This window comes from Mauremys reevesii, unplaced genomic scaffold, assembly GCF_016161935.1.
Source record: "Mauremys reevesii isolate NIE-2019 unplaced genomic scaffold, ASM1616193v1 Contig3, whole genome shotgun sequence".
Lineage (NCBI taxonomy): Eukaryota > Metazoa > Chordata > Testudines > Geoemydidae > Mauremys > Mauremys reevesii.
The window spans coordinates 1180297-1199838 of record NW_024100840.1 but is presented as its reverse complement, the minus strand read 5'-3'; the positions used below and the strand labels follow the sequence as shown (position 1 = coordinate 1199838).

The window sequence follows — 19542 nt, the reverse complement described above, 5'->3', positions numbered from 1 at the left end:
CTGCCAACCAGGCTTGCCTGGTCCAGACGTGCTGCTGGGAAGTGATTACACAGCAGGGAGGGGGCTACCAGGGACAGGGCTCAGGGGGGCTGTGACCCCAGGCCCAGCCAGCGAGAGGGAGCAGGTCCCACTATCTGCCCCAGCAGCTGAATCCCAGACCGAGCTGCAGAGGGATCCCTCCTTGGAGAAGCTGCGGGAACTTGCTGGCCCCAGCGCTGCAAACCCCCTTGGGAAGGCTGCAGGGACAGAGTCCTGTGGGAGAAGGGATTCCCGTACCGGGAATGGGCTCCCCAAGGGGAAGTAGAACTGGGGGGAATCGGGAGGCAGCTGGTGGTGCCCCAGGAATCCACAGGGTTCTTCCCTTTTGAGCTGCTGTATGGGAGGAGAGTGAGGGGACTCCTGGACCTGGAAGGGGAGGATTGGGAGGAGAAGGGTGAAGACCCCCTGGGGATCGCTTCCCTGAGGTGGGAGCCAATCTCCCCATCAGGTGTTCCTCGTTCAGAGTCACTGGGAAAATAGCCCAGAACCTGGAGATAGAGGTCAAGAACCTGCTGGCTTTAGATGTGATCCAGCCGTTCAACAGCCCATGGGCCTCACCCGCGGGGCTGGTCCCCAAGCGAGACAGGATGATCTGGTTTTGTGGGGGGCTATCGGAAGCTTAAAGCCATCACGGTGTCCGATGCCGACCCCATGCCTAGGCCTGGGGAGAGTCTAGACAAGCTCAGGGCGATGGAGAACCTGGCCCTGGCAGACACTGATGACATGGGCATCTCTAGCCAGACCTGGGAGGAACAGGTGTCCCAGGTGAAGAGGGGGCTGGGCTGCCTCAAGGAGGTGGGACTGATGGTAAAAGCTGGAAAGTGTAAGGTGGGGATGGCAGAGGTTTTGTATCTGGGCCACAAGGGGGGAAGTGGCTGCCCAAGCCCAAAGCTGGTCAAGGCCAAGATGGGGGCTCTTACCAAGGGAGCCCAAATCGCAGCCCAGGGTGCTGGGAGAAGAACCCGTCCCAGTTTGAACCCCAGGGGTACTGGGGTGGCAAAAGGGTACAGGCCGCATAAACCTTCCCACATGCGGCCTGCGAGTGCCATCAAGCACCCCCGGCCTAAGGGAGGGCGTGAGACTGGACTGTCCTGGTGTAACTCACACCAAGGAATGGGAGAGATGCTGGGGCATCCCTGGGAACGTTGGTGGGTTCAAACTTCCCCAGGTCACTGGCTGAAGAGATGTGACGAACTGGGAATGTTCTTAATGTTTTCTCTGAATACTGTGTTGGTGCCTCAGTGTGCCCTCTTCAGTTCTTAATATCTAGGTGGTGGGATAAGTGGGTGTGATTGCTGCAGAGGAAGAGGCCAGTGCTCCTGAATGCCTGCCACACTGTCTCCTAGCAACTGATGGCCTGCTCATCTTAGAAAAGAGAAGTCTACGTGGGAAAATATGATAGAGGTCTATAAAATCATGACTGATGTAGAGAAAGAGAATGGGGAAGTGTTTACCCCTTCACATAACACAAGCGCCAGATGTCAACCAATTAAATTAATGGGCAGCAGGTCTGAAACAAACAAAAGGAAGTACTTCTTCACACAATGCATGATCAACCTGTGGAACTCCTTGCCATGGGAGGTTTTGAAGGCCAAAACTATAATGGGATTCAAAAAAGAATTAGATAAGTTCAAGGAAGATAGGCCCATCAATGGCTATTAGAAAAGATGGTGAAGGACACAACCCTATGCTCTGGGCCACTGTCAGAAGACATGACACTGGCCTAGATGGACCATTGGTCTGAACCAATATGGTCATTCTTATGTTCTTATTTTCTCCCCCTTCTGGCCTTAGCATTGTCTGTCCAGATGTGCCAGCTGTCTGCTGATACCCCACAGTTGTCTCCATCATTGTCCTGAGTCTGTAGTTGCCTCAAATGACCTGTGACCAGCTTCAGCTTGGACTCTTGCATTTGCCTTTGCTTTGTGTGGCTGTTCAGTGGTTGGACCTAGACCTGCTCACGTGTCCATAGTGTCTGCAGGTCCTTGGTTGCTCTGTTGCCTGCTTAGCTTGGCATCCTCTTAACTGTTTCTGTCTCCTGTCGGCTTGCACACCTCTGAACAGGAAACACAGACTGCTGAATGGATAGGATAACAGTACAGGCTAAGGGGTGGCACAGCCACGCTGGAGGAGTTACTGGTGCAGGGCATTGGCTTCTGGGAGTGGCAGACCAAGGCCTGGTCTACACGGGGTTTGGGGGGGAAGAACTAAGATACGCGACTTCAGCTACGCGACTTCAGCCGTTCGCGGTGGTGGAGTTCCGGAGTCGATGGGAGCGCGTTCGGAGTTCGAACTATCGCGTCCAGATTAGACGCGATAGTTCGAACTCTGAGAAGTCGAACTCTACGTGTCGACCCGGCGGGTAAGTATAGACCTATCCCAACATGCTGCTGCTTTCAGTGCTGCAATTCACTGTAGAATCCTGCAACTCCACTGATCTATGATTTATATCCAGAGATATCCACATCCATGGATATCAGTTCTGTATCCACGCTGGGCTCTACTGCTCTGGACTCTCCCCTATTTGTCCACATCTTTCCTAAATTGTGGTGCCTGGAATTGGACACAGGACTTTATCTGGGGCTTCAGCAGTGCTGAGTAGAGCAGGACAGTTACATACACCACTCCTGTTAATGCACCCCATTATCACATGAGCCTTTCTGGCAGCTGTGTCACATTGTTGACTCATCTTCAGTTTGTGATCCACTATAATCGCCCAGATCCTTTTCAGCACCTAAACAGTTATTCCCCATTTGGGAGTTGTGTGTTCGATTTTTCCTTCCTAAGTGAAGTACTTTGCACTTGTCTTTATTTTTATTGAATTTCATCTTGTTGAATTCAGACCAATTCTCCAATTTATCAAGGTCATTTTGAATTTTAAACCTATCCTCTTGAGTGCTTGCAACCTTTTCCAGCTTGGTGTCATCTGCCAATTTTATAAGCACACTCTCTAATCCAGTATCATTATTTGTCACTCCACCATCTTTTGTGTCATCTGCTAATTTTACCAGCAATATTTCTAAATCAATTAAAAAGATACTGTATAGCACTGGGCCAAGAACAGATCCCTGTAGAATTCCACTAGAAATACAACCAAAGATGATGATTCCTTAAGTAGAGTTAAATCTTGTGATCCGTTAACCAGTTTCTAATTCAGTTTATATTGGCAACAATGATTTTGCATAATATTTTTTTTTCAGCAGAGTTTCATGAAAGACTATGTCAAATCAATTGACTGACCGTCATTATTAGCCAATCAGTGCAGGGAATTATTTAATACTATTAGTGAGAAGTAAGCATAGAATTATTATGGAAATACCTTACCCATAACCAATCACAGAGTAGGGTATTTCATAATTAGGAAAAAATGTAGGTACATTTCAGTGACAGTACAGCATCCCTGTTCTTTGACTGACTGAAATATTTCCATTTCAGCATAATACGAAATACATATTTGTGGGTCCAGAAAAGAGCAACAAGAATGATTAAAGGTCTTGAGAACATGACCTATGAAGGAAGGCTGAAAGAACTGGGTTTGTTTAGTTTGGAAAAGAGAAGACTGAGAGGGGACATGATAGCAGTTTTCAGGTATCTAAAAGGGTGTCATCAGGAGGAGGGAGAAAACTTGTTCACCTTCCCCTCTAAGGATAGAACAAGAAGCAATGGGCTTAAACTGCAGCAAGGGAGGTTTAGGTTGAACATTAGGAAAAAGTTCCTAACTGCCAGGGTGGTTAAACACTGGAATAATTTGCCTAGGGAGGTTGTGGAATCTCCATCTCTGGAGATATTTAAGAGTAGGTTAGATAAATGTCTATCAGGGATGGTCTAGACAGTATTTGGTCCTGCCATGAGGGCAGGGGACTGGACTCGATGACCTCTCGAGGTCCCTTCCAGCCCTAGAATCTAAGAATCTATGAATTATTTTATTAATGTTTATTCAGATATCCCATGCTACTCTGTGAAGTTAACAGAAGAACTAGACATGACATTTCAAAGACTGTATAGTCACAATGGGGTGAAACTTCATTAATAACAAATCAGATTAAACCACAGGGAGAAATGCAAAAAAAACCATAATTCTTTCACCACCAGGACTGAAAAACATTGCCAAATGTATCCCAGTTTGGCAAATATGAATATGCCCAAGAACACAGATCCCAAATCATACTCACTATGCTATAACTACTCTCAGCTTCTTCTCTGATTTGTTTTTGTTTTTCCTCATAACTTTTCTGGATTCCTTCCAACTCTTTCAGCAGCTTTTGCTCCATGGCTTCCATTTCTTTTTGTTCCATGTGCTTCAGCTGCAGGAAAGCATCTTCTTTAACCTTCTCCTGTTTTTCAAGTTTTTCTTTTAATTCCTCTTCTCTCAGGTTTGACTCTTTCTTTATCTTCGTACACTTCTCTGTAAAGCACTGTATTATTTCTTCTCTCTTTCTTTCCATCTCTTCTTTGTAAATTTTCTGTAACTCATCCATTTTTAATTGGAGCATCTTCTCAACATATTGGTAAGTCTCATTTGTATATCGACCTCCATTTGTATATCTCATTTGTATATCAACCTCTTGTACCATTCTCTCCATCAGTCCCATCAGCCCCTCAACCTGGGCATCCTGTTCTGCTCCTGTTGCTTTGTTGTTGAAAGCGCAGTATCGGTTCCCACACTCATCAATCAGCCTTTGAAGATCTCTGTTATCTGGATGTGTTACATAGTCACTCAATGAGCCATCCCCTAAATCTTCCTTTCGGGTGAATAAGATAATGACATGTTTCATTACCTCAACTCCAAAAATCTCTTGCACTCGCCGCACTGCATCCGTGTCTTCCTCAGTGTAACGGCCCAACTGGGTCACCAGCACCAGGGCATGGGGGCCTGGAGAGGAGAGCACAATACAGCGACAGATCTCCCGGGAGGTATTTTCATCAGGTACCTTTGTGTCCAAAATGGCAGAAGTATCGATAACCACCACCTCCCTCCCATTCCAGCGCCTGCTCCCTTTAACACATTTCTCGGTTACTGGCTTCGCACTGAGTTTGGAGTCAAACACTTTCTGGCCCAGGATGGTGTTCCCTGTTGCACTTTTCCCAGCTCCTGTTTTACCAACAAGGATGATTTTCAGTTCAGGTTTTCCAGGGTATTGGTCACCATTGCCTTGGGCTGTTGAAACAAATATGAGAGAATTAACACATCACTGCAACATTCATAGAATAGAGATTATTTAGTTCTCTTTGTAGAATAAAAAATGTTTTAGTCTTTAAAGAGCTGTTTAAAAAGCACTGCTCTTACTGACATGTCATAACAGAATAGTTGAAATATTCTATCATTTTTATTCTATCTTATTTTAAATCAGTAAGATCAGCTGCTGCATATGACTAATTGAACAATCTTATCTTCTTTCTGGATCAAAGTGTGTCCTGTTTATGTTACATGCTCTGTGTGCATGACTGTTACTGATGTCATGAAATAGTTTCAAATCAATAAAGATATAAAAATGAAAACACTCCACAAAATAAGATACAATTCTGAGTGATATTTTTTCAGTTTGGAATGAAAACCAATTTTGCAACATTCTGCAAAATGGAAATTCAGAGTTTTGAGTAGCTCTAGCAGAGAGCATATGAAAAGTCAAAGCAGGCCCAGAATCCAGCTCTCTAACTACTTTAGTGAACTCCAGTTTTATCCTGTGCACCAATTTTCTTTTCAGACAGATTACAGCAGGTTGGGACATTCTACCCCAACCACTATAATCTCTACTCCTTCCCCATGGCCACAGGTAATACATCACTCAATAGCATTCATCACCATATATTTTTGACAGGTTTCCAAGCCCCATTTGGGGCTTTTGTCCCAGCCTCCCACCCCGTTTCTGGTTCTGTCAGCCATTTTGAAAAAAAATTCTTCTGTTTGAATGGGGGAGTGTTGTGTGTGTTTGTGCTTGGATACATTTAGAGAAAAAAGTTGAAAGAATAGAGTTTAAAGATGAAAAAGAAAGTTTGGGTAAGTTTTAGAGGAAAAAAGGGAAAGAAAGGTTATTGGGTGAGTTTGAGTAAAGAGAGCTGTTTGTAAAGGCATAGTTTGGCATGTTATTAAAGAATAGAGCATCTGTGTTGCTGAATACATGCAGAACAAAACATCCTACCCCAGCGACTGCCAGTAGTGAAATGATAGCTGTTTTGGGCAGCTCTTCTGGGGAGCTAGCCCCTCCTTCTGATGGACCAATAAGAGGTTGTTCTACAGCTAGGTCACAGAATGCACTTGTTAAACCAATCCTGTAGTCCCAAGATTTCAAACAAGAGCCTTTTAGAAATGGTCCTTTGTAGGGTGGGTTATTTGAAAAACTAACCAATAAGCATTTGGCCGTGTGTATAAAACCATGGGGTTTTAAAACTGGGAGCCTAGACACGAAGACATGTCCTTTTACAAGACACCTACAGATGCCAAGAAGCCAGAATTGTCACTGGGTGCAACAGAGCGTGTTCAGAAGAGAAAAACCCTTTCTGCTTATTTTGCTAAAGAGGCAGGACCATTGTCAAACCCCATATTTCATCCTGAAATTGAACCGGAGAAACGGGAAGACTTTATGGAGCCACAGCCATTTATAAAAGAGAAAAAGGATAAAGTGCAAAAAAAATGTTGCCGGTTTTAGAGGAAGCAGACTCGAAGGCAGAGGTAAGACCCTTTTTATAACAAATTAATGCAAATTAATTTGCAACATTACAAATAGTTTATAAATATTGATGGTTAAATATTTTGAGCATACATGTGAGGAAAACGGGAACATTGAGCTTAGTAGCTGTGATTCCTGACGCATCACTTTTTTTTTCTCATCCTGGAGGAAACACAGCGTAAAGCCATTTGATGCCTTAATGTAATGGGCTCGATCAGTCCTTGAAACTGAAACTAAAGTGGCCTCTTTGTGAGTTTGCTTGAGGGTGACTTCCGAGGTTCAGAAAGGGTCATGATGGTTTCCGGTGTCTTCAGTGTTTAATGAGTGATTTCTGGTTTTTCTATTTTACCATTGAGGGACTCCATGATAAAGGACCAAGCCCGTACTCATTTACAACAATGTAAATTCCACAGAAAGGGTCAGGCCAATGTCCACTGAGGCCAATTTAAGGGCTGACTTCCACAGCATTGGATCAGGTCTGAACTCCACTGCAGTCAGTGGAGTTGCTCCATAATTCAGTTGCTGAGTGGAATCTGGCCCCAGGGTGTTAATTTTTCTTGCCAAAGAGGGGATAGGAGAAATGTGTTTCTTTAACCTACTGAGAAGGTGAGGCAAGGAGTGTAAACAGAAACGTTTGAATGTAAATACGGAGAGGACACATTGCATGGGTTTCTGATTGTAATTGTTTTCTTTACATGCATTGTATTGTTGGTCTCTCTACAAGGTAAATAGGGAGAGGCTGGGTAAGGCCAGGCCCCAGGCGTGCCTCTGTTGGAATCAGTGCGACAGGGTTTCACTTTTCAGTCTGATCCTTGGGATTTGTTTTCCAGGCATGATCACAGGTTTTCCAAGTATGGGTCTAGTTATTTCGTCTGACCAAGTATGCATTTGGGCTACACAGTCACACTGTGAGAAGCAGAGAGAAAGGGGAAAGTCAGATTTAGGGTCCTATTATCTTCATTGCTCAACCAGGAAGGGGATTAGAGGAACAAAGGGGATTAGGGAAACGAAGCCCCCAAACATGTCAATGTGATGCTGTCCACTTTCCACCCAAGCCAGAGGAACCCTTTCCCACGTGGTAGCTTGCTGCAAGGTTTAGAGGTGGACAGGGGGAAAAGGTCCTTTATTTCCACTGTGGTTTTCTACAGTGCTAGAACTTTTTGCAAAGTGTATAAAAACTAGTTCTGTGCAGGCTATTAGAGTAGGAGAGCACAAACGTTTGCTTCTGCTGTGTTGTTGATTCTATAAAGCTACTATTCCCAACATTACGCAGAGCATGAAATAGAATTTAACAATTTCAGGTTCTGGGGTCTGAAATATTGGCACTTAATTATCTTCCTAAACAAAATAATTCAACTAGTTTTATAAGGAATGAACATATTCCTTACAAGAGAATTTGTATATTTAATACATTCTTTTTGTTGATTGCTTTGAAGATAGATCTCAGAAGAAAAGGTCTGCAAATCTTAGACTGCTACAATCTGTATAACTTAGATGAACATTTTGATTTTTTTCATTTTGTCAACGTCACCAATAAAGGCTTGTTTCTTTTTGAGACTATGTAGGTACAGGCTGGTAACTTTGTATAGGGTGCAAAACACTCAAACACTAAGAGAGATTATCTTAACAAAATCTAAAAGGGACATAGTATTATGGGATGTAAAATGGCATGATCTCCACCTGGATAACAGCGCAGGGTGGCCATGGGAATATGATGACCACAGCCTTAGGCTGTACTACAGTCACGTGGCAAACTCAAAGACAGACCTCCAAGAAGATACAGCCACACTTGATGCTTGGAAGTTCTCTCAAGATCTGGGACTGGGGCTGGAGCAGCTGTCGGCTCTGTCTTATATACAGAGTAATGTTTCTGAGCCTGCTATGGTGCAGGTACTTTTGATGTTTTAGGCTCCATTAGTCAGTGTGTACTAATAATGAAACACAGAAAAGGTGAATTCCTCATGGTAAACATGAAAAAAAAAACATTTGTATATACATACAAGGTAATCATGGCATCCATGTCTTACATGTATTTGGCTATTCTGTAAGCATAATTTATGCCTGTTGATAACTTTATTTAATCTTTGGTTCTTTTTTGCTTCTTTGCTTGTTTGTTCTCTATATTTCTAAATAAAGAAGAAAGAAAAAATGAAGGAGGAAAAGTCAAAATCTGTCGGGTGCGAGTGTAACAGATAAAATAGCCGTTGGTGCAGCATTTCACGTAGTACCACATATGCCGATTAAAAACGAGCACTGTACAGTATCAAAAAAGTGCACGTTACATGGATCAAGAGGTGGCCAGTTAGCAGATCTCAAAAAGTACTTGCCCATGAGGAATCATTGAATGGGAATGTTTCTAATGCTGTTCTGGAGGAATTGGTACTAGGGTTGATGCTATTTAATATTTTCAGCAATGATCAGGAGTCAGTATAAAATCACCACTGGTAACACTTGCAGGTGACACCATTTGGTGGTAATTGATGATGAGAAGCCAGCAGTATAGAATCTCTGGGCAAGCTGGGCCCATTCAAACAAACCACATTTTAAGATGGACAAATATAAAGTGCTAGATGTAGGGACAAGAAATGTTGGCCCTACCTACAGATGTGGGGGTGGGCGGGGGAGCTGGATTCTGGGAAGCAGTGACTCTGGAAATGGTCTAGAGGTGAGAGTGGACAAGTGATTGGCCATGAGCTCCCAGTGTGACACTGAGGCAAAAGGGGCTAATGTGTGGTGGAATCTGAGTTACTACAGAGAACTCTTTCCTGGGTGCTGGCTGGTGAGTCTTGCCCACATGCTCAGGGTTTAACTGATTACCATATTTGGGGTCGGGAAGGAATTTTCCTCTAGGGCAGATTGGCAGAGGCCCTGGAGGTTTTTCGCCTTCCTCTGCAGTGTGGAGCAGGGGTTACTTGCTGGAGGATTCTCTGCACCTTGAGGTCTTCAAAACACAATTTGAGGACTTCAGTAACTCAGACATAGGTTAGAGATTTGTTACAGGAGTGGGTGGGTGAGATTCTGTGGCCTGCATTGTGCAGGAGGTCAGACTAGATGATCATAATGGTCCCTTCTGACCTTAAAGTCTATGAGTCTATGAGGTATGAATGGAAGAAGAGCCTGTTTACAAGGACATGGCAACCAAGGAACCATCGGAGGATAGCAATGTTGAGAACCAGTCAATAGACCCCAAGTCGTGGTAAGACAGTGACGTTGTTACGGTAAAAGAAAGTGAAAGCTTTACTAGTTGTGAAAAAATTATTACATTTGTGCGCTTAAAAATGAGTATTTTTTGGACAGATAACCAAGCCAGGTCCATCACTGCTCTGGTGTGTGATGAGTGGCCACCAGATGCAGAGCCAGAAGCGCATGATGAGGTAAAAACAGCTTAAATTATTTGAAAGAAAAGAAAACATATCTATGTAAGGCACTGGTTAAACGTTACTATACGGTTGTGTTTAATAATAAGTTGCTGAACTGATGACCGACGGAGCCCCCACCCATGGTAATTCAGAAACAAACGACAAAGCCAGGGAGTGCAGCGAGCTGTTGTCAAATGCAGAACCAAAAGAACATGATGAGGTAAAAGCAACATAGAGGATCTTGAAAGGAATATAAATATAAACTTATATAAGGGGCCGGGGGCTAAACATGGCTATGTTTGTGTTTAATAACAGGAAAGTGACATGAGGCCCGACGGTACGTCAGACGGGAATGATGATGACAATGATTCAGAATCAGACAAGGGTATGATTGAGGTAGCACAAGTAAACTGTATGCCTTTTTTATTTTTAAATGATTGCATTGAAGACTTTAAATTATGTTTTTCTCTGTTTTTGACAGACATCTTTAGAAGATGAACAGGATAAAGAGAGGCGGCCTTTGAGAAAAATAACTGTGATATGCATCTGTTGTTTGTGCATGAAGGAAGATTTTTAAAAAAAAATCTGTAAAAAGTAAGGAGGGTGCCCAGCAGAGCTGCGAAGATGACATTATAGCTGATATTATTAGGGCCTTTGTAGTAAAAACCATTTACCACTATTTGAAAAAAAACTTTTTGGAAAACTGTGCAGTCTGCGCAGTAAATGAGTCCAACCCATTTAGTCATCCCTGTATCTTTTGGGGTCGCTCAGAAGAATTTTACCAGGTTAGACATATTTCTTCTAAACTAAATGCGACCCCTCTTCTAAATATAATTGTAGCCGATGGCTACAAACTGAAAATACTTAACATGACTGCTGAAACTGTAACTGAAGTTGTTAACATGATCAAGAAGGTTGCAGAGGCATCTAACCCGGTGGCCTTGCTGGTAGACCTGTCAAACGAGGTGGCAGCCAAAATTGGACAATCAGTGTGTAGCAGGGTTCATAAAATGGATTATAAAACTTTTTACATGCCAGTTCCTTACCCTAAAGAGTCAAAAAAAGAGTGATTAAGATGTATTGTAAAATTTAAAAAGTCTGTATAACCATTTTCTATATTACTTTGCTTATGCATTAAATAAAATGTGTATAGCTGTACCATATATTATTTTGCTGCTGCATTAAAGGCTTGTCTTTTTTAAAAAAACAAACAAACAAAAAAGTAAGATGTGTATAGTCACTTCTGTATTAAATAAAATCAAAAGCAAAAACTGGATCTTGTGTACACGTGTTTTAAAGTAAGACAGGTTAGACATGGTGAGGTTGCTAAAGAAAATGTACAACTCTCCTGGAGAAGTTGGGAGTTTTGGGGGTGTGGCCCCCTTCTTTCAGGCCGCTAAAAGACACCATAAAAATCTGAGCAGAAAGCAAGTTGCCGCTTGGCTTGCGGATCAAGGTGTTTACACTTTACATAAACTGGCAAAGCTTAAATTTAAAAGAAATAAAACAGTTGTGTCTGATGTGGATGTGCAATTGCAGGTGGATTTGGTCAACTTGGCCTCCTATTCTAACCACAACAATGGCCGTAAATATGTTTTAACGACAATAGATATTTTTGTCTAAATATGCCTGGGCAGTAACCCTAAAGAATAAGACGGGGAAAAGGTGGGAAAGGCATTTAAGACTATTTTTGCACAAGGCCACATGCCTCAAAAATTACAAACATATTGAGGAAAAGAGTTTTTAAACAAAGCTTTAAAGACTTTGTTTAAGCAACCTGGGATACACCATTTTGTTACCAATAATGAAGTCAAGGCCAGGGTCATGGAGAGGTTCAGTAGAACTTAAAAATCAAAGATGTGGAGGTATTTTACCACCCGTAGCACCTTTTGCTTCATCGATGTTCTGCAGGCCTTCATAGATGGTTACAACAGAAGTTATCACAGAACTATCAGAGGACTCCCTATCGATGTGACACACACTAACTCACTGTGCATGTGGAAAACCGTTTATGGGGATAGTTTTAAAATAAAGGCACCGTGTGTGATTTTGAAGAAAGGAGATCACATAAAATGAAGGGTACTTTTAAAAAGGAATATCAGCAAACCTTTACCTATGAAATATTTATCGTGTCAGAGGTTTTATTACGAGGACAGAGGCCTGTGTGCTCATTACAAGAGTATGGAGAGGAGGGAGTTGTGGGCTCTTTTTACCCCAAAGAATTACAAAAAGTCAACCCTAACCATGACTGCATTTACAGGGTAGAAAAGATTTTAACAAAAAAAGGCCGGGAAAGGAACGAGTATTTTTTTGTGAAATGGAAAGGATGGCCTGAAAAATTTAACAGTTAGGTTAAAGCATCTCAAGTGCAAGACCTCTAATAAAAGGGAGGGGAAATGACTGAACAAAGTTTTTACATCACCTTACCAAGCAATGCTTCTGCAGGGGTTTTTCATCAAAATACTAGTTCCAATTTTACAATACAACTAACCAAGCCTTTAAATTTGATAAGTCATTGGAATGTCGCTTTATCGGAAATTCATTATTGTCACTCGTGGAACACACTCTTTCACGACACACAGTTTATGTTAGCGTCAAGAAAAAAGAAATTTGATCCTACAACGTAGAAGCCGGCTATTATTCAAGCATTCATCATTTATTAAAGAACATCAACAAGGATATCAACAAACATACCGAAAAACCGAAGGTCAACATAATTTACAACTCAGTGATGCGCCACAGAAAGGTTCCGGTTTAGTGGTGACGTGGAGAAAAAGAGCAGCATTGCACCAGCCATTTAAAGGGCCTCCTAGACCCTTTAAAAAAAAGTTGTCAGAAGACGCCTCAGCCATAAACCTAAAAGGAGCCCTAAGAAGAGAAAGTGACGAGTTGCCCATGGTAATGGGGATATATTTTTAAATGTCTTTTATTCATGGTGGCTCTGACGAATGCACCAAATCGGAACTGGATTTATTTCAAATAGCCCCCACGCAAACCAGTATCAAGAATAGCTTTTATGTAGAGATTCCGCCTTTGGCTGCTTTAACGGTGAATGCCCATCTAGATTTTTTTATTTTGGGACACGGGTATCATTACTTAGATCTTAACAGCACGCTGCTGTACGTGTGCTGCAAGGTGGTAAAAGAAGATGGGCCAGACATTGATGACGATGCCAGGGTTGCCCTAACAAACTACCCCATTGCCACCCTTTGTAACCAGCTGGATGTCACTTTAGGCGACCGTCTTATCAGTCAGAGCAACAATTGTTACCCTTACAGATCCTTGATAGAGCTGATTCTGAATTACAGCCATGACACCCTCGCTACACAGTTTTCAACAGGAGGGTTTCATAAAGACACAGCGAGGGCCCACAAAAGCATCCTTTTGGTCGGCGTGACTAATGAGGGATTTACCTACAGGGCCAGACTAACGGACGGCACTGGGAAACTGGATCTTTTGGGGTGTCTACACAGCAATTTGTTTTTTTCAAGGAAAACTATTGCTGAATGGCATGGATTTAAAAATTAAACTGACGCACGGCAAAGATGTGTTTTGCCTCATGCGAGGGAGTGCCAACCAGAATGATAAAGTTCACATTATTTCAGTGTCCCTGTTTGTAAAGCGGGTGCAAGTGACCCCGGGGATCCGTCTGGGGCACACTGAAGCTCTAATGACCACCAATGCTAAGTACCCAGTAGACAGGGTGGGAATAAAGATAGCATTCTGGCCAGCAGCTGTATCAGTAACCAAGAAAACTTCTTTTTGGGACAGTTACCCAAGCAGCTTGTAATTGCTTTTATAGATAACAATGCCTTCAGCGGCAGCTACTTTAAAACCCTTTTAACTTTAAACATAACATTAATTTTGTGGCCTTGTATGCAGATGGCGAACAGATGCCCGCGAAACCTCTACAACCCGATTTCAAGAATGGAAACTGTGTGAGGGAGTACATGCAGCTCGTGCAGGCGACTGGGAAATATATAAAAGTCTGCTCGCTCTTGACTGACCGTGGTGAATTTGCCCTGGACTATACGCTGTATGCCTTAGATCTGACCCCAGACCAGGAGTGCGCCGATAATTATTCTCTTATTAAAACTGGAAACCTGAGAGCGGAGATTTGGTTTGCAACGATGCTGCCCTCTACGGTTAACATGATAGTATATGAGGTTTTTGATAATGTGCTCGAAGTGATGAGAAATCTTAAAAGAGCCAGGCTTCTCTGCACATAGTTAGGCATGTTTGTTAGAGGGATGCTCTTTTTTAAAATGGAAGTTTGATAAAAATAATTATTTTTATGGGCTTTTTAAAAGGTATATACACAGGGTCAGTCTGGGGGGAAAAGACCTGTTCTTAACCTGAAGGCTTCAGGTGTTGAAGTGTCTAAATCCACCAGCAGATACCCATAGGGTTTTTTGGTAGCGTCCTCAAAAGCCTCCAAAAATAATTCCGTTTTAATAGGGTACATTTGCCAGGCCAGAGTGGTGATTTGCAGTTTATCACATGGGTTTTTGAAAGAATCATATACTTAGTGTTTAAATTAATCATTTGGCGAAAAGACGAAATGAAAAAACATTTGAAAAATGTCCAAGGCCATGATGCAGAGAGGCCACACCAGGGACTCAGTACAGTGCCGTGTGAAAGTTAAGGAGCTCAGACAAGCCTACCAGAAAACCAAAGAAGCAAAGGAAAGGTCCGGGGCAGGGACGAAAACATGCTGCTTCTACGCTGAGCTCCACCACCACTACCCCACCCTGTCCGTGGATTCCGAGGTGGGGGTGGTAATCTCAGCCATGGCTGAGGATTCTGCAGACGGGGAAGATGAGGAAGAGGAAGAGGAGGACGAGCTTGCAGAGAGCACACAGCACTCCATTCTCCCCAACAGCCAGGATCTTTTTCTCAGCCTGATGGAAGTACCCTCCCAGCCCTCCCAAGGTGGTATCCCAGATCATGAAGCCATGGAAGGGACCTCTGGTGAGTGTACCTTTGTAAATATAAAACATGATTTAAAAGCAAGCGTTTTTTAATGATTAATTTGCCCTGAGGACTTGGGATGCATTCGTGGCCAGTACAGCTGCTGGAAAAGTCTGTTAACGTGTCTGGGCTGGAGCGGAAATCCTCCGAGGACATCTCCATGAAGCTCTTCTGAAGGCACTGCAAAAGCCTTTGCAGAAGGTTTCTGGGCAGGGCAGCCTTATTCCGTCCTCCATGGTAGGACACTTGACCATGCCATACATGTAGCAAGTAATCTGGTATCATTGCATGACAAAGCCTGGCAGCGTATGGTTCTGGTGTTTGCTGGCATTCAAGCAGCATCCCTTCTTTATCTCGCTGTGTTATCCTCAGGAGAGTGATATCATTCATGGTAACCTGGTTGAAATACGGGAATTTTATTAAGGGGACAGAGGTGGCTGTACCTACTGGGCTGTTTGCCTGTGACTGAAAAGAAATCCTTTCCTGCAGTTAGCCAAGCAGGGGGGTGGGGGATTGGTGCTGAGCTTTTTCGCATTTGGCTAGCAGGGATCTTCCTGATACCAGCCACATGGTGGGGAGAGGGGTAAAGCGATCATCTCACAGAATTGGATAGGTGGTGGTGGGGTTTAGTTCGGTTTCTGCTGCTGCACGTTAACAGGAAAACTGCAGCACTCAAAGGGCTTTGCTTGCTATTTGGGAAAGGAGGGCGCTGGATATATGAAGGCTGCAGAAGTCGAAAGACAATGGCTTACCATGGCCGCATGCAAGTTGAATTCTGTTGCCTGGACCTGCATCTGTGATCTCTAAAACCGAAGCCGCAGGCACTCAATATAAGATGCAAAATGCAACCTTGTACTGAAATCACATGTGCTATGTAATGTGAATAGTGCTGTTCAATGTGAAAGAGTATAAGCATTGTTATGTAAAATGTATCTTTTTAAATACTTCTCTCCCTTTTCTCCTTCCCTCCCGCAGCTGCAAATTTTTTCCAGAAGGCTATCTCAGATAAGGCAGTGAAAAAAACGCACACAAGATTAAATGTTCTCGGAAATCATGCAATCGGTCCACAATAAAAGAGCTCATCTGAATGAAGGAAGGACATGGTATCAAAGTAAAGGAAAGATGACAGTGAATGTGAGGACAGGAGGACCAACGTGAGGACAGGAGGGACGCTCGAGATGAGAGGTGGTGGGATGCAACCCTGGGGCTACTGCGTGAGCAAACGGACATACTCCAGCAACTGGTGGAGCTTCAGGAATGGCAGCAGGATCAGAGTGCCACTGCAGCCCCTGTATAACCGCCCTCCCTCCTCACCATGTTCCATAGGCTATGGCTACATTAGCGCTTCAAAGCGCTGCCGCGGCAGCGCTCCCGCGGCAGCGCTTTGAAGCGCTAAGTGTAGTCAAAGCCCCAGCGCTGGGAGAGAGCTCTCCCAGCGCTGTCCGTACTCCACCTCCCTGTGGGGAATAACGGACAGCGCTGGGAGCCGCGCTTCCAGCGCTGGGGCTTTGACTACACTGGCGCTTTGTAGCGCCGCAATTTGCAGCGCTGCAGAGGGTGTTTTTTCACACCCTGCTGCAGTGCTGCAAATTTGCAAGTGTAGCCATATCCATAGTCTCCTCACCCAGATGCCCAAGAACGCAGGGCGGCGAGGCTCCGTGCACCCTCCCACTCCACCCCAGTGGACAGCTGAAGCAAAAGGCTGTCATTATTTTGAACTTTTGAATTGGCCTTTTCCTTCCGTCCTATCCTCCTCCCAAACCCCACCTGGGCTACCTAGTCAGTTATGTTTATAATCAATTAATAAAGAATACATGATTTTTAAATGATAGTGACTTTATTTCCTTTGAAAGCAAGCTGTGATCGAAGAGGGGAGGGCAGGTTGCTTACAGGGAATGAGTCAATCAAGGGGGTGGGTTTTCATCAAGGAAAAACAAACAAAACTTTCACACCGTAGCCTGGCCAGTCATGAAACTGTTTTTCAAAGCTTCTCTGGTGCGCACCGCTTCCTGATGTGCTCTTCTAATCGCCCTGGTGTCTGGTTGCGTGTAATCAGCGGCCAGGCGATGTGCCTCAGCCTCCCATCCTGCCATAAAGGTCTCCCCCTTATGCTCACAGAGATTGCGAAGCACACAGCAAGCAGCAATAACAATGGGGACATTGGTTTGGCTGAGGTCTGAACGAGTCAGTAATGTGCGCCAGAGTCCCTTTAAACGTCCAAATGCACATTCTACCACCATTCTGCACTTGCTCAGCCTGTAGTTGAACAGCTCCTGACTACTGTCCAGGCTGCCTGTGTATGGCTTCATGAGCCATGGCATTAAGGTGTAGGCTGGGTCCCCAAGATAATTATAGGCATCTCAACATCCCCAACAGTTATTTTCTGGTCTGGGAAGTAAATCCCTTGCTGCAGCCATTTAAACAGACCAGTGTTCCTGAAGACGCGAGCATCATGAACCCTTCCCGGCCATCCCACATTGATGTTGGTGAAACGTCCCTTGTGATCCACCAGTGCTTGAAGCATCATTGAAAAGTACCCCTTGCAGTTTATGTACTGGCTGCCCTACTGCTCCGGTGCCAAGATAGGGATATGAGTTCTGTCTATCGTTCCACCATAGTTAGGGAATCCCATTGCAGCAAAGCCATCCACTATGACCTGCACATTTCCCACAGTCACTACCTTTGGTAGCAGCAGCTTAGTGATTGCTTTGGCTACTTGCATCACAGCAGCCCCCACAGTAGATTTGCCCACTCCAAATTGATTCCTGACTGGTAGCTGTCTGGCATTGAATGTTTCCACAGGGCTATCGCCACTCGCTTCTCAACTGTGAGGGCTGCTCTCATCTTGGTATTCTGGCACTTCAGGGCAGGGCAAAAAGCAAGTCACAAAGTTCCATGAAAGTGACCTTATGCATGCGAAATTTTCGCAGCCACTGGGAATTGTCCCACAGCTGCACACTATGCGGTCCCACCTGGCATTCCATAGCTAGAACCTGCCCCATTAACAACATGATCTCCAAAGCGCCAGGGCCCGTGGATTGAGAGAATTCTGTGTCCATGTCCTCATCACTCTTGTCGAAGCACTGCCGTAGCCGCCTCCTCCTCGCCTGGTTTTGCAGGTTCTGGTTCAGCATAAACTGCACGATAATATGCAAGGTGTTTACAATGTTCATGACTGCTGTCTTGAACTGAGTGGGCTCCATGCTTGCATCTGCACAGTTCACCCAGGAAAAAAGGAGCAAAATGGTTGTCTGCCGTTGCTTTCCGGGAGGGAGGGGGAGGATGTACCCAGAACCACCAGTGAAAATGCTTTTGACCCCATCAGGCATTGAGATCTCAACCCAGAATTCCAATGGGCAGGGAGACTACAGGAACTATGAGATAGTTACCCACAGTGCAACGCTCTGAAAAATTGACACTAGCCTCGGTACATGGATGCACACTGCCAAATTAATGTGCTTAGTGTGGTCATATGCAATCGACTTTATACAATCGGTTTCCAAAAATCAAATTCTGAAAATTTAGAGTAATCCCGTAGTGTAGACATACACTTAGGAAAGAAGATGTGGGAATGCTAAACACTGAGGATGGGGTGGAGACTAAAGATACTCTGGGCATAGCCCATCTCCTAAATGAATACTTTGCCTCAATTTTAAATAAGGGTAACGAGGAACCTAAGGGTAGTGGCAGAGTGGCTAATGGAAATGAGAATAGAGAAATAGAAATTACCACATCTGAAGTGGAAGTCAAACTTAAACAGCAAAACACTACTAAATCAGGGGCCCCAGATCATCTCCATCCAGGAATATTAAAGGAACTGACACATGAAATTGCAATCCCAATAGTAAGGATTTTTAATGAATCTGTTAACTCAGGGGGTCATACCCACAGACTGGAGAATTGCTAATATAGTACCTATATTTTGAGAAGGGGGGGAAAAGGTGATAAGGGAAACTAGGTCTTTTAATTTGTCCTCAGAGGTACACAAGGTCTTGGAACAAATTTTGAAAGAGAAAATTGTTAAGGACATAGGCGGAAATGGTAGCTGGGATAACATACCACATAGTTTACAAAAGGCAGATCTTGCCAAACCAACCTGATCTCTCTCTTTGAGACGATAACTGATATTTTTTAGATAAAGGAAATGCAGTAGAGCTAATATGCCTGGATTTCAGTAATGCATTTGATAGAGTTCACATGGGAAATCATTAGTTACATTGGAGAATTTGGGGATTAATAGGAGAATTGAAAAGTGTATACAATGGGATTCTGTATGATTGAAATATGATCATTTATATAATTAATATTGCCCCTGTTAGACAAGTGCAACAAAACATATATAAGATGCCAATGGAAAAATTATGATTCCATAAAGATGATTATCCTGTTTAAATCCATGCATCATCAATGTATCTGAAGTTATGAATATCTGTGTGTCAGTATCTGTATTTGTTCCTGGGGTAACACCCAACAGGTAATATCTACATCAAAGCCAGACAGCTTTG

The 19542-nt window shown here is 43.7% G+C and overlaps 1 protein-coding gene across 1 annotated transcript; it reads right to left on the bottom strand.

Moving 5' to 3' along the window:
• Positions 1-647: 647 nt before the first annotated feature.
• LOC120393759 (GTPase IMAP family member 4-like) lies at positions 648-7072 on the bottom strand. The gene is made up of 3 exons (XM_039518257.1): positions 7057-7072; positions 4212-5197; positions 648-782 (listed from the first exon to the last, which is right to left on the bottom strand). The coding sequence occupies exons 1-3, from the start codon at positions 7070-7072 to the stop codon at positions 648-650; spliced, it is 1137 nt and encodes a 378-aa protein (XP_039374191.1).
• Positions 7073-19542: the final 12470 nt, after the last annotated feature.